The 13,534-nt window shown below is 38.9% G+C and overlaps 1 protein-coding gene across 2 annotated transcripts in view; it reads left to right on the plus strand.

Moving 5' to 3' along the window:
- nedd4l (NEDD4 like E3 ubiquitin protein ligase) overlaps positions 1 to 13,534 on the plus strand; it is a 49,862-nt gene that overhangs the window by 1,301 nt on the left and 35,027 nt on the right. For both annotated transcript variants that reach the window (XM_086053129.1, XM_086053130.1), the window contains exons 2-5: positions 3,186 to 3,259; positions 7,424 to 7,505; positions 10,201 to 10,239; positions 10,795 to 10,848. In XM_086053129.1, the coding sequence (XP_085909255.1) occupies positions 3,186 to 3,259; positions 7,424 to 7,505; positions 10,201 to 10,239; positions 10,795 to 10,848 (249 nt within the window). The remainder of the gene's footprint in view (positions 1 to 3,185; positions 3,260 to 7,423; positions 7,506 to 10,200; positions 10,240 to 10,794; positions 10,849 to 13,534) is intronic.

Raw genomic sequence — 13,534 nt, forward strand, 5'->3', positions numbered from 1 at the left:
TTTTGTGAATGTGCCCGGACTTTGGACTGTGTTGCTAACGCCATGACACCATTACCCACAATGCTTCTGGTTACATCACGGATTACCACTACTGCGCATGAGCATTGCATACGGACATACGAGCGGCTAGTTATCATGGCGTTGCAAATCAATTATCTTATATTTTTACATCGATGCATATTTTAAGCATTTATATCGATTTTTGATAAATCGTTACATCCCCACTAGTTACCCACAACATGCCTTTAATAATCCCGAACACTCACTTATTATCTTGCGCTCTCTCTCTCTCTCTTTCTCACTCATTCTCTCTCTCTCTCTCTGTCTCTCTCTCTCTCTCTCTCTCTGTCTCAAACATGGGATATTTTGCAAAGAACCAAATCACACAGATGGCTTACAACCTTTATTTACCTTTAACACCGGTAGAAGCTTTTTTACCCCAAACCATGCCGAATGCAGCTAGTTACACAGTGGTGTCCCAGAACCCTAAGGCCTGGATAGACCAATCCGACGTCGGCCAATATTGACTGACGCCTACCCCCTGTGGTGTCGGACCGACTATCAGCACATCACACAATAAATACACCACAATGACAGACACCTACGCTGACCAATAAGTACCTTCTGCTCATGCGTGAGATGTAAAATATAAAAATGTAAATAATGCATTCCGCTATATTATCTTATCTTATTATGTTATCTTCTAGCTTTTCTGTCCAGAGAGATGTTATACGTCGAAATGAGGAGGGTGACAATGTGCAAAATTATCGAAATCAAGGCCTTCTATCACTTACTGATTATCCGCATTAGTCACTTCCTGTTATTGCCCCGTGCACTGATTCGCTAGCTAACAGCCAATCAGAGTGACCAAATGTCACGACTCACGACGCCGATCAACATGCTGAAACGCCCACCAGATGCTTCCCGATGGGATCCGATGTTACGATGGTGTTTGCTACATCAATCAGACAGCTCAATCCGACGCTTCCCAACGCCCGGCATCGGATTGGTATATCTAGTGCTTTAATTAGGCTTGTTGTCACATGATTCGCCAACGAGCTTTATCGGGCAGCAGTGCACATAAGTCCGTGGCAGTGCAGCCCTTGTTTGTTACGTGTTTAGGACACAACAGGGATGTCGCTCCATGGACACAAATGCTGTCTTCCATGTCTTGTGTTAGCGCAGGTCATCAGTTGTGATGGTTGGAGTTGGTTGCAACAAATAACAGCGAGATGGATGTCACACTGCAGAGATGGCTGTATTTATGGCAATCGTTCCCTATGCTAATTAAACTCAACTCAGTATGCTTATTTTCACTCTACTATATACTCTATATCAGGGGTCTTCATTCCAGTTCCTCGAGGTACGCTGCCCTGCCTGTTTTCCCATCCCTCTGTGTGCTACAGCACACCTGATTCAAATGATCAGGATCATTATCCAGTTTCTGCAGACCTTGCTGATTATCTGATTCGCATCTCAATTCGAGTCACCACCAATTTGGGCATAGCCCTAGTATTAGGGCTGCACGGTTTTGGAAAAATATATGATATAGATGTTGACTATAGCGATATTGATATTATTGTGATATTTAACATGTACCTAAAGAAATTACATTTTAATTATCTAATGAAAGAAGTACATTTTTTTCATGCTGCAAAATAAGCCAGCTCAATGTGTTCTTAGCTAATCAATTGTGATTTTCACAAGATAAATCCAACTATTGGGTAACGATGCGCATTTAAGTTTGCCTGGTCAAACTCTGATAAAATTCTATAAAAAATTAGTGTATGTCTTTCCGATATGCATATTGCATTGGCCATTATCACAATATCATTTTTTTCCGATATATTATGCAACCCTCCCTAGTATCTACTGTACTATGATGATATAATGAACACACTGACCATATTCCAAGATAATTAAGTTTTCATTGAGGGTGTTAATGTAACAGGATGTATATAATTGCTACGTTAGATATACCAGGGTTTCCTCCAATAACTTCACTTAGTTGAATATTATTAACATCAGATAATATATTTATTTAACTGGATTTTGAAAGCTAGCAGGACTCAATAGTTTAAGTTGTATTTTACAAGATCAGCTTTGACCTTCTTCTGTCAGTCATTATGAGAAAGTAGCAGGACACAGGCGTGCCATTCATTCCACCGCGTAGTGAACTCTGGCAAGGCTTGGCTCGCCTTCAGTCATCCACTGCGCCTTAACCACAACATGACAAATCGTCACTTGACTCCGGAGGCTGTAATATGCTTGTCTGTGATTTCTGTAACATGACACCGGTTGCAAGTAAAAGCTTCATCGATTGTCCTGGGCATTTGGTTACAGCTGTGCCAAAGTGTCTTTTTTTGGAGCTAATATTGCTAAATATGTATCATTATATTAGCCTTAGGGAATAACAGAAAAACATGTGTCTCTATAAGAACTGAATTACCGGTATAGCAATTAATAGTGTTGCCACACAGAACATATTATTCAAGGGACAATCAGGGAAACTTCCTCAAATTATAGCAACACGCCTAGCCTGTAAATAAACACTGTGCAACTCGACTTCTGGCTAGCAGACATCATGGCCAGCAATATACTTTTGTCAAACAAATGTGAATATTGAATGAATGTTATTTTATGCGTAATATATTTTTTTAATTAATCTGTATTTTTTTTCCTGCCAAAAATCGGCATCGGCCCAAAAAAATCCAAAATGGTCGGGCCCTAATTTAGATGGCATTAGTTCTCTACCTTTGGGCACAAAATTGTTTTGCATTTTGTTTTCTTACTGTGCCCAATGTGAACTAAACTGTCAAGCCATTCCACAATTATATTTCCCAGATTATACACCGTAGAAAAATGCCATGTTCAAGAAATGTTTGTGTTTTGTGTTTTTGAACAATATTTCTTTAAAATAAAACACATTTTCATCAATTCTATTGATTAAAAAAAAAACCCTAAATAAATAAACTGTTGATTGTGTCTGTCTTTTAAAATGTTTCATTTATTCCCCATTATGACTCACTGTCACACGATCACTGTGCACCAAAAAGCTCTTTATTACAACTACCAGTAATCAGTATTATCTGGGTGAGGGTTATTATTGCATGAAAGGAATGCTTGGTTAGAGTAGCCATTGGCCCTCAAAAGGGATAATCTTTTGCTGTATTTTTCTTCTGCAGCATGAAACCAGAGTGCTGCGTGTTAAGGTCATCGCAGGAATTGATCTGGCCAAGAAAGACATCATTGGAGCCAGGTGAGTTTCACTGACTATTATTAACAAGGAATATGTGGTTCGGGCTTTATAGGTCACCCGTGGAAGCAGCATTTAATCGCCAAACACTCAATTACACTTGCCAATTATTGAAATAATTACCATACCATACCATACCATACTCCCCCACATGGACAACTTAGCTACAGTATGATAACATCATCAGCAGAAGTTGGTAACACTGTTACCGAAAGTTTTTCTGTGATAATACCGCAGCTCAGCTTACACTTTATCTTTGACATCATTTCAGATGGTTTGGCTACTGCTTGAAAATGGCTCCAGATGTTCACTCAGCTTAGCTGATGAATTATTGGCTGACTATTGTGGCAGTAAATTAGCCCCGTTTTTTGTTACAATGGGGGGGGGGGATGTCCAGAATGGCTCACTCACTCGCACTTTTTCAGAAATGGGCAGCTAACAAAAGATTTACTTGATTTATTTCATACTTGATGGGTTAGCAGCCACTCAAGAGACCCAACTATTCGCATGCAAACAAGAAAAAGAAATACGTACAATATGCCATTATCTGCCAAGCCAGCATTTAGTAGAACATGTTGTGACTTCCTACTTATTGATGGTAAAAGATTTATCGAGCGGTCAGCCCATTTGCGTAAACTTTCTCTATTTTTTCACAGCATTCCGGAGACCTTTAACTCCCATTTGAATAAATGATTACCCTTGTGTCTCTCCTATTCATTACCGACCTCTGTTACACGTTTGCCAGATAAAACCTTGTACTGTGGAGCTGCTCATTTGGACAACGTGCTCCTGGACGCTGCGATCTGAATTAGAATAATTGTTTTTTCATAAAGGTAATGAACATGGGCAAAATAAATCCCTACCACGCCACATTTGAAATAACTTTACAAACTGTTGTACATGATATTCCCATTTCCTCATTGGCACTGCTACCCGTCTGTGGGGGCATCACGAAAACATTAAAAAAGCCTTAAAAAGCCAAAGAAAAACAACTTATGGTCTTAATTGTATGAGCTCGGGAGTTACATAATAGAAACCATCTCATGTGTCGGACCATGCAAATGATTTAGACTTTGACTGTCATCATCTTTTGTCTTTCTTGCTGACCTCGACCTAACCTTTATATTGACGTCATGTAATTTCGGTTCCGCCAGTGTCTGTCCTGTTTTGCATTGTAAAGCTATGACATTTGGGCTGTCCTCAATTTTCCTCTCTTGCCCTCGCAATGCAAAAAAACCCCACTGTGATTAATTATTAATACGCCACACCACCATTAGTCAATGCTTAACCTGCTATCTTGTGTTATGTGGTAAATCAAATGTATATACGACTCTAGATTCTACTATCATTCTAAAAATAAAATTAAATTCTTTTTGAGCAAAATGTGCTGCCCACTGTCATAAAGCTTGATCGTTTTTGCATGTCATCCGTCTTCCGAAAGAATAAAAACAAACCATGTAAAAAAATATATAAGAATGGCTGAGAAGAACATCAGACTATTCTGACGAGCATCTGTATAAAAAAGTTAAGGGTACCATTATATGTGCCATTATATTTGTCCAAGTGTTTTTTTTTATATAATTCTGTTGGACCACAAAAATAAAACAATGCCTGATTTTCTTTGGAAACTTTCAGTGATTCATTTATTATTACTTTTGTCAGTTTCAAGTTATTTTTGGTGATAATTGTGGGGTTTTCGTTCATTAAAGTGGAAATCAACCCAAAGACATTTTTTTCAAGAATACGTTCCCGGCAGGCCCACTAGTTGAAACATGGCATTCTGATTAATATTGCATTTGTGGAATATGAGTCAAGCAGCAAAATCCACCCCTTTTTAGCCATCTCAGGGGGCGGCCATTTTGTCACTTCTGTCGACTGAAAATTATGTCATTTTCAGTCGGCAGAAGTGACGAAATAGTCGCCCCCAAAGATGGCTAAAAACGGGTGGATTAATTCTTATTCCACAAATGCAATATTTATCAGAATGCCTTGTTTCAATTAGTGGGCTTGCATAGAACATATTCTTGAAAAAAATGTTTGATTTGACTTCCCCTTTAAATGAGGGGGACCAAAAATTTTGTGCACGTGTACATACATAGCTGAGCGGAGCTGTCTGCGCATGTGTGGATGACTACTATTGCCCACAGTGGCGTGACGCATTGCTACTCTAATCTTTCCCAAAACACCAAAGCAGTGCATCATGATGTCACCGTCATTCCGTGTGCTGTCCGGATGACAAAAACTGGTGTTTCGCGCTTCTTAGCTTATTTAGCTTTGCTAACTGGAGTGCTTGCTTTAAATGTTTGCTTGCATCATCACAACATTATATTTTTTGGTGCATCCCTTCTGGAATCACAGTAGACTCAGATGATAAACTGAGTATTTTCACTCAATTGAGTTTGCGGATTTATCAGAAACACTGCAGATTCATAAAATTTTATGAATGTGTTTACTGACTCAAATTAATTGACTCACAAGAAACACTGGTGATTTTGTGACTCGCTTAACTGGCTGAAGTTAGCCGACACTGGAAACGCTGCAGCTTTCAATAATTCGGTCGAATCTTTTGAGTCGAGTACGTGGACTCATTAAGACATGTTGGACTCAAGATTATTTTGTGAATCTGTTTAGTGACTTGAATTTACAAACCTCTCCAACGCAGCATGGTAAAACACAACAGTGATGGAAGTGAACCAAGATTGTCTAATTCTTACCTTCCTTGGTTTGGGTGTTGCGCTACACATGTTCTTTGTTTTTATTGGGCCCTGACTTGTGCTTTAAATATGCAATGACACACCCTGAAGTGTGTTCACGTCATGGATGTTCATGTGCTGTAGATGTTGACCTAGCAACCGTTTGAATGCCTCAAGCTTTCTCTCACAAGTGGTTGCATAGAAGCAGGCCTTCTACTTGGGGGGGGGGTTCTCTTTTTTTTTTTTTTTTTTTCCAAGTGAAGAAGACAAGTGAGAGTTGTCAGCGAATTGACAACACAGCGGTCCAATTGTATCTGTTTAGTTGGAGCACACAAGCTCACGACCACACAATTAGAGGCAGTGGGCTTCGCTCAGGCAATTATAATAATCAGCGATCAAGTTGAGCACTTTAGGTCGCTGGAGCAAGAGCACTGAAACGATAACGCACAGCCTACATTTTCAACAAAAGTGGAAGTAGTTTGACTCTATAAAAAAAAAAAAACTTGGTACCATCTTGATGTCCAGTGTCCAATCTTGATTAACAACGAAGTAGCTTGCTAAGATGCAGACAAACATATACACAGCTTTCCATAGTTTCCTTTTACTTTTGTTCAGTAGTGAGCTTTTATCGAGAGCTTCTCTGCAGCAACTTTGTCTTCAAAACAAGCTGGATGTTCACATGCTCGCTCTCTCTTTTTTTTTGTTTTTTTGTTTTAATCATTACAGTTACTTATCCGGGAATGCTATTCCCATTTTTAGCCCTGCAACTTCATCAATAAGACATTCAATTACAGTTACGATTATTACACTCCACGATTTCAAAATTGGCATAATTGTATAAAAAACGATTGTTAATATACATTTATATCCAACGCACTTTGTTTACACAAGAAAATCATACTTGAATTTATACAATTGCACCTTTTTAAAAATGGTATAATTTTTTTTTTTAGTTTTATAGAATTTTAAGAGTAATATTTTATACACTACATGCCAAGTAAATAATAGCACAGCGGGTGTCATGATATTCAGAAAGCCAACTAACCAAGATTGAATCCACAGCGCCTCTGCTGATTGCAGCCAAGTATTGCACTCCATTCTGCCTGAATTGCATCAAGACAGTTAATCAACAATTAATTCCATACATTTTAGAGAATTCTTCGCAATCGACTTATCAATTATATTTATCCCAACTAGTGCATATGAGTAAATTAAAATTAAACATTGAGAAAGTTCAGCGGTTCAATATATATATATATATATATATATATATATATATATATCTATATATATATATATATATATATATATATATATATATATATATTTTTTTTTTTTTTCCTTAAAAAAATTAAATCTGTGGACGAGAGTGTTCTGTTTTAGTTTTAGGGAATTCAAAATCAAAGGTTAAAAAGAACCCTGGACTTTGTTTTTAACTTGTGAATTCTGAGGCTTTTTTTTGTTTTGTCTGCAGTGACCCTTACGTCAAACTGTCCCTCTATGTCACTGACGAAACCCGAGAGCTCGCCCTTGTCCAGACAAAAACGATAAAAAAGGTAAGTAGCAATCTGGCATTATGCTGCTGCTTCTTTTCCTCTGCTTAAATTTGCGTGAGCTCTAATTTGCTTTGACCTTATCAGATTAGCCACGCCTGTTCTAATCATGTCCTCCCGCACAATTACTGTCCTGCAGCTTACGTTTCTCTCCTCTCACACTGCTGTTTCCTGCCCTTATGCTTCAAGAAATGTGTTTCTCATGTAGTCACAGCAGTGAAGGCTAATGCTACTTACTTCCTCAAATAGTGACAGTCCCTTTTAATAGACACCATGTCCCATTTAATTACCGCGAGCCACTTAAAACAAATAAATACCTCCCTCAAATAGACACCTCTCTTTGTGTGTGTGGGTGTAATACTGTATATTTACAAGTATCTCTTTTTTGGTACTTATTGATAAATTCATAGTATTCATAGTGCGACTATGCAAAGTTTATAGTTTTTGGTTCCATTTTAAAATGCAGTAAACATTAAGTCAAAAATGCTAAGGCCACAGTATCACCCTCAATTTAAGTTGCATCCAATTTTCAAACATGTCTGAAAATTATTCTCCAGAGTCTTGCAAGAATACCCATTGTGAACATCTAAAGTGTTAATCTGCTATTTATAAGATGTGTGAATCATAATGGTCAGTTGAAAAGGATATTGTAAAGAGATTTTGGGGCAAAATCCTGCGGAGTGCATCTTTAAATGCCCATACTTTAAAGAATGCAGGCTATCAGATAATGATGGTTATATAAGGGCAGCTGCTTGCTCTTGCGATATGCTACTATTTACTTACTTATTTACTTACAGCCGATTAGTTGACTAATCGCGACTACTATCGGTGACTAGTCGACTAGCAAAATATTTGTTGTGACAGCCCTTGTTGTAAATGAGTTACCTATGCGGTATTGAAGATTATCTTGCACAATGTGGAGTCATTAACGTCGATTAGCATTCCAATATCTGACAGTATGTAGTTGCTCCAAAATGATATGCGCATTGTTTGTCTGCGGAGCTCTGCCACTTCCAACCAGTGCCTCACTGTTTGTCGTTTTGCTGCATTTTTATTTTTATCTTTTTATGAAAGTGAAATAACTCGTAACACATTTTCCTACATGTGTTGGGGAAAGTTTGGTATAATCTGATGAAACTAAAAGGTATGTTTGACAGGAACACAACACTGCTCACCGCCAAAAGGACAACATACCTACAAATTGGCTTTCATTCTCATTTTAAGCTGCAGTATCACTTTACTGAAATCATAACATACCAAAACTGTCATATTATTTATCGCTGCACAGTCTTGCGTGTGTCCATGTTTGTTCTGGGAAGCTACAAAATGTACCATTTCTACCAAGTCTGCCACATTTCTTGTAATGTTTCTGTATTTTTCCCGTAATGCCAAATTGTGTAGCAGTTTATGCTAGTGTTGTGTATTAATATTCCAGAAATGCATTTGTACAAATAAAGGCCTCCCTTGTAATAGACTCTCATTTATTTACGTTGCAACCATCCAGCTGAGCTTGGGGCAGTCACCCCCCCATAACTCCCACATGCAGGCAGACATATGCTGCCAGTGGCCATGCTTGCCTTATTGGATATAAATAGCTGACAATGCACTGCTATGTGGAGCAGAAAAAAGAAGCGTCTTCCATTCTTTTATGTCTTTTTAAGTAGGACACCTTTTCATGACATCTTTTATTACGGAGATAAAAGTTTGACTTGTGAGAGAGACCTCACCTAAAAATTTTTTTTAAAAAACAAAGAATCTGATTGTGTATACATTATTTTTTTGTATCATCGTGGGGGGTGGGAGATGGGGTTCATTAACTAGGCTTTAGCCGTCACCGGCATTCTTGCGTTAGGCCGCGTCGTTGATCAATGGCATTTTAATTGTATGTGCCACAAACTCTTCAGCCCAATAAAATACTGAAAGTGAGATGCAGATTTCAGGATTTTGCGTCTCAACTAAAGCCTCTTTTCCACCTACTGGTATGGTTCAACTCAGTTTGGTTTGGTACGCATATTGTTGCGTTACTATACATTAGGGGGATGGGCATTTTACTGAATTTGCTGTCGCAACCATGTGGGAAATTACTAATTGGTTCATTGTTATCATTAAACATTAATGTAATAGGTAATTTTAATATTCTGTTTCTATGCCAGTGTCACTATTGAGCAGACAAATTCTACCCGGAGTACTTAGTAATGTGGCTGTAACTCGCCTTCCTGTAGCTGACCTTAGGTCTCTTCTTTGGACAGCCAATTATTTCATGACACAATTACTCAACAATTAATTCCACACAATCGACAAACTCTCAAATCAATCAATTTTTATGCCAATAACTAATTTCCATTGTGAATGGTCCCTCACTATCCATCGCAAAAGTCACTTTTTTCAGTACCCCTTCGTTAGCATGACATTCTGCGTCTAGAAATATGTGGTGGATACCCAAGTCTAATCACTGTTTGCCTTTCTGAACTTTGCCATGGTAAACTGAAACGTACCTGGACGCATGGCTACAAGGTGGGCTGTAACCTTCTATACATAAACGTCGTGTTTCATTATAAAAAAAAAATACAGATATATGCATTTTTCCTTTGGCCCTAAGGCCCACCATTTACTGTAGAATTCATACCCGTTGTTTTCTCTAGAAGCTATGCATCGTATTTCATCACCAGACTAACCATTTGTATACTTGATGTTTTAGACACTCAATCCCAAATGGAATGAGGAATTCTACTTCAGGGTGAGCATCAGTTTCTTTTGATTTTTTTTTCCTTTTTCTTTTTTGCTTATGTCACGTTGGTTTCCCTTTTTTTACAGAGTTATGTGTTTATGACAGCTTTTTGCGCATGCTGTAAAAGCTGACATTTCACCTTTATTCCATGTTAATGTTCTATGCAACATAATGGGGGTGTTGACTGGGGAATTTTCTACTGTAGGAGGGACGGCACATGTATGTAAAGTTTTTTTTCATGTGCACTGATTGTAAAAAGCTGCCATTTTTTTATGTTGCTGTTCTGTACAAACAGCACAGAGACAAATTCTGTTTAGAAAAATGCCGGAACCAAGATGTAAAGGGTGCAACAAATATTTTTTACGTCAGACGGGATTCTGTCACTGTCATCAAATTATCTGACAGTGGAATATTGTGTCCTTGTGTCCTTGTGTGAAAGTGTGGCAATATCTTACCTTGCTAGTTCATGTGTAAAAGAAAGAAGCTAAATGTGCTTTGATGTTGCGTTCATGCATATCTCTACAGTAGACATGATTAACACTATTGCTTTTGGCGCCTATGCAGGTGTGTCCACAGAATCACAGGCTCCTCTTTGAGGTGTTCGATGAGAACAGATTGGTAAGTGTTATCCTTCCTTACCCCTGTTTCCTTCTTCATTTACTAATAGTTGTTTTGACAGTTTCCATTATCGCTCTCTATATTTAGTGTAGTTTCACCCGCCGTATCATTTAGCCGACCCTCCACCCCCCTCCATTTTTTGCTTTTATAAATGTTCATAGTTTCCATTGTTCCAGACATGAGAATTTTTCCAGTGCTGCGTTATGGATTAATATCTTCCAAATGTAATGTGATGATAATAAAACTGATGTTGCCTTACTACATCCTCACATAGCCCTTTGGAATCAATTTATATGTTTTTATCTTTCACCATGGCGGTCATCATTCAGCAACTTACTCAACTCGATCTCCACCTTTGCATTATTCAATCTTAATATGCTTATGAGCATTCCCAATATAATACAAAAGGATTTTCGGGGCGACCTGTATTGAGCTGACCGACGACTGTTGCGCAGTAACAATGAAAATATTCCTCCTGTCACAAGAAAAATGCATGCTTGTTTGACTTGTGAAGCTGAGCATGTTATCGCCATAACGGCTAGATATAATGTCAAGTGTTACAGCAATTAAAAACAACACATATAGGTCGTGATAATGAATCGACTAGTTGACAGCTTTCCCTAAGCCTTGATTTCCAAGTAATCCTGCCCCAAGACAGAGACAAGCAGTGTGGTTTTTCTATGGAAAGACTTTCCCTGAAGCAGGTGTTTTTGCAGTTTCTCAGTAACTTTAGCTCCTGGAAGGTCATTCTAATGATGTTTGGTAGACCCATTAGAGATTGCTTACCAGGATACAATTTATGTCTCTGGCTGGATGAACCCTTCTTACAAGGCCTTGCAGAGAATGTTTCTTTTGTGAGCTGACGAACACCAAATACTCAAGTGGAATTTGCAGGGTCATATAAATCTTACGTATATAATCCTTGCATCTATCAGTACTGCGCCCTGAACGTCAAGTGGTATTGCTGGCACGTGGCCTTCCAAGAAAAGGGCAGGTCATATTTTCCCCAACGTGAGCGTTGTGTTGCAGTGACAGCGGGATGACACATGAAAGTGGAGCTTAGGCAGCCTCAAGCCTGTTTCTCTCCTTATATGTCTGAGGAGGGCTTTTCCATCTCATGGTGCATGCAGGGACCTTTCCTCAAACACTACTGCACTTTATTTTGAAGGATCTCTTTGCAATTTATGCTTTGTCCACAGAGCCGGTCTGTTTTGACTAAAACCCCTTTGATCCAATTTTTTTTTTTCCCCCACCCTCCCAAGATGATTCTATGCCTCCAACTAACCGGTTAGGGAAAGCCTGGAACAACTTAGTTTTCTTAGTCCGCAAGGGTCACTTATTTTGTGTTGGTCTTGAAACCAAAATGTTACAGTCACCCAGCCGCTTCCTTACGAATCAACTTCAAACACCTCTCAGGTCCGTTATCAGGTGGCTTTTTAAAAAAACAATTTTTTAGGGGGGGTGGGGGGGAGCAATAAGTCACCCAGACACCCGCCAAAATCTCCAGTCTGAAGAAGTCATATTTATTAAAAAAAAAAAAAGTTTTTGCTCAAAGTATATATTAAAAAAAAAAAAAAAAGTAGTCCGAATAGTTTCAGTGTTATATTTTGTTTGAACCAGACTGGTCCTTGGCAAACGTGGCTTTGTGCCATCGGATCACACATTGGCATTTCTTTTATCCACGTTCGCTCACATTTCTCGCACACAAACATGTATTGACGGTGCCCAACACAGCACACAGTGTCTTATGCTCGACAAACTCTTCTTCTGTTTCTCTGCCTCCATCAGTATTTCCTTAGGTCTTACTTAACTGAGGTCTTTTGCTATTTTCCCACTGTCAGTGTCTTGGTTGTCTGCTTCCCGTTTTGTGAAATGGTGACACCCTTTGAGCTGAAGCACTGGCCAAAACGGTCACGCTGATTTTTATCCACTGTGACTCTGAAATGTTAATTCACAAAGAGCTTTGTCGATTCTCTGCCTTAGTCCCTGAAAAATCTCAACCCAAGTATCTTAATTCCTCAATTTCCTTTGCGGATACAGTGTCGTATCATGTTGCTTGTTATCAGTCGGCAGTGCTTCAGCGTCCGCACCTGATTTCAGCATTTTGGACTAAAATAGTATCAAAGATATGCTGTAACTTGAGAAGCCTTTAGATACAGAGAAGCCTAGAAAATCTCTCACCGCATAGATTTCTCTCCTGTCAGATCTGTGATATTTTGCCTCTCACTGTTCTGCTGCCTTTCTCAGTCTATTTTGAGCCATACCTTATCTCCTCATCTCCAAGCCACAATAAATCAGAGGCTTAAATACCTTTTTTGTTTTCTTAACATAGTTGATATTTTAATGATGTTAGTGGGCAGTTCAGAAAATAAAGATCACTGTGTGACCGGGTTAGGGTGTCACTTCTTGGGTAACCCTCCACCCAACTGGCACTTGGGGGTAGCATTGCATCGTAATGGCACATGTTGCCCGGTGCTGAGGGGTCATTTGTAGTCACATGACTGCCAGGCAACCCCGCTGTCACCCTGGAAACCAGAAGCGCCGGCCGCCCTTATCCAATCATGTCAGGAATGCTGGCTGTCACTAGGCTCAGGCTATTTCTGCTGTCTGTCGCTAGTGCTTGATCTTGCTAAGAACCTGGAAAATAACAGACCCTTCTTTATTTTGTTTTTATTTTTATATCCCA

Source organism: Filicampus tigris, chromosome 15, assembly GCF_054856515.1.
Source record: "Filicampus tigris isolate MCC_2025a chromosome 15, RoL_Ftig_1.0, whole genome shotgun sequence".
Classification (NCBI taxonomy): Eukaryota; Metazoa; Chordata; class Actinopteri; order Syngnathiformes; family Syngnathidae; genus Filicampus; species Filicampus tigris.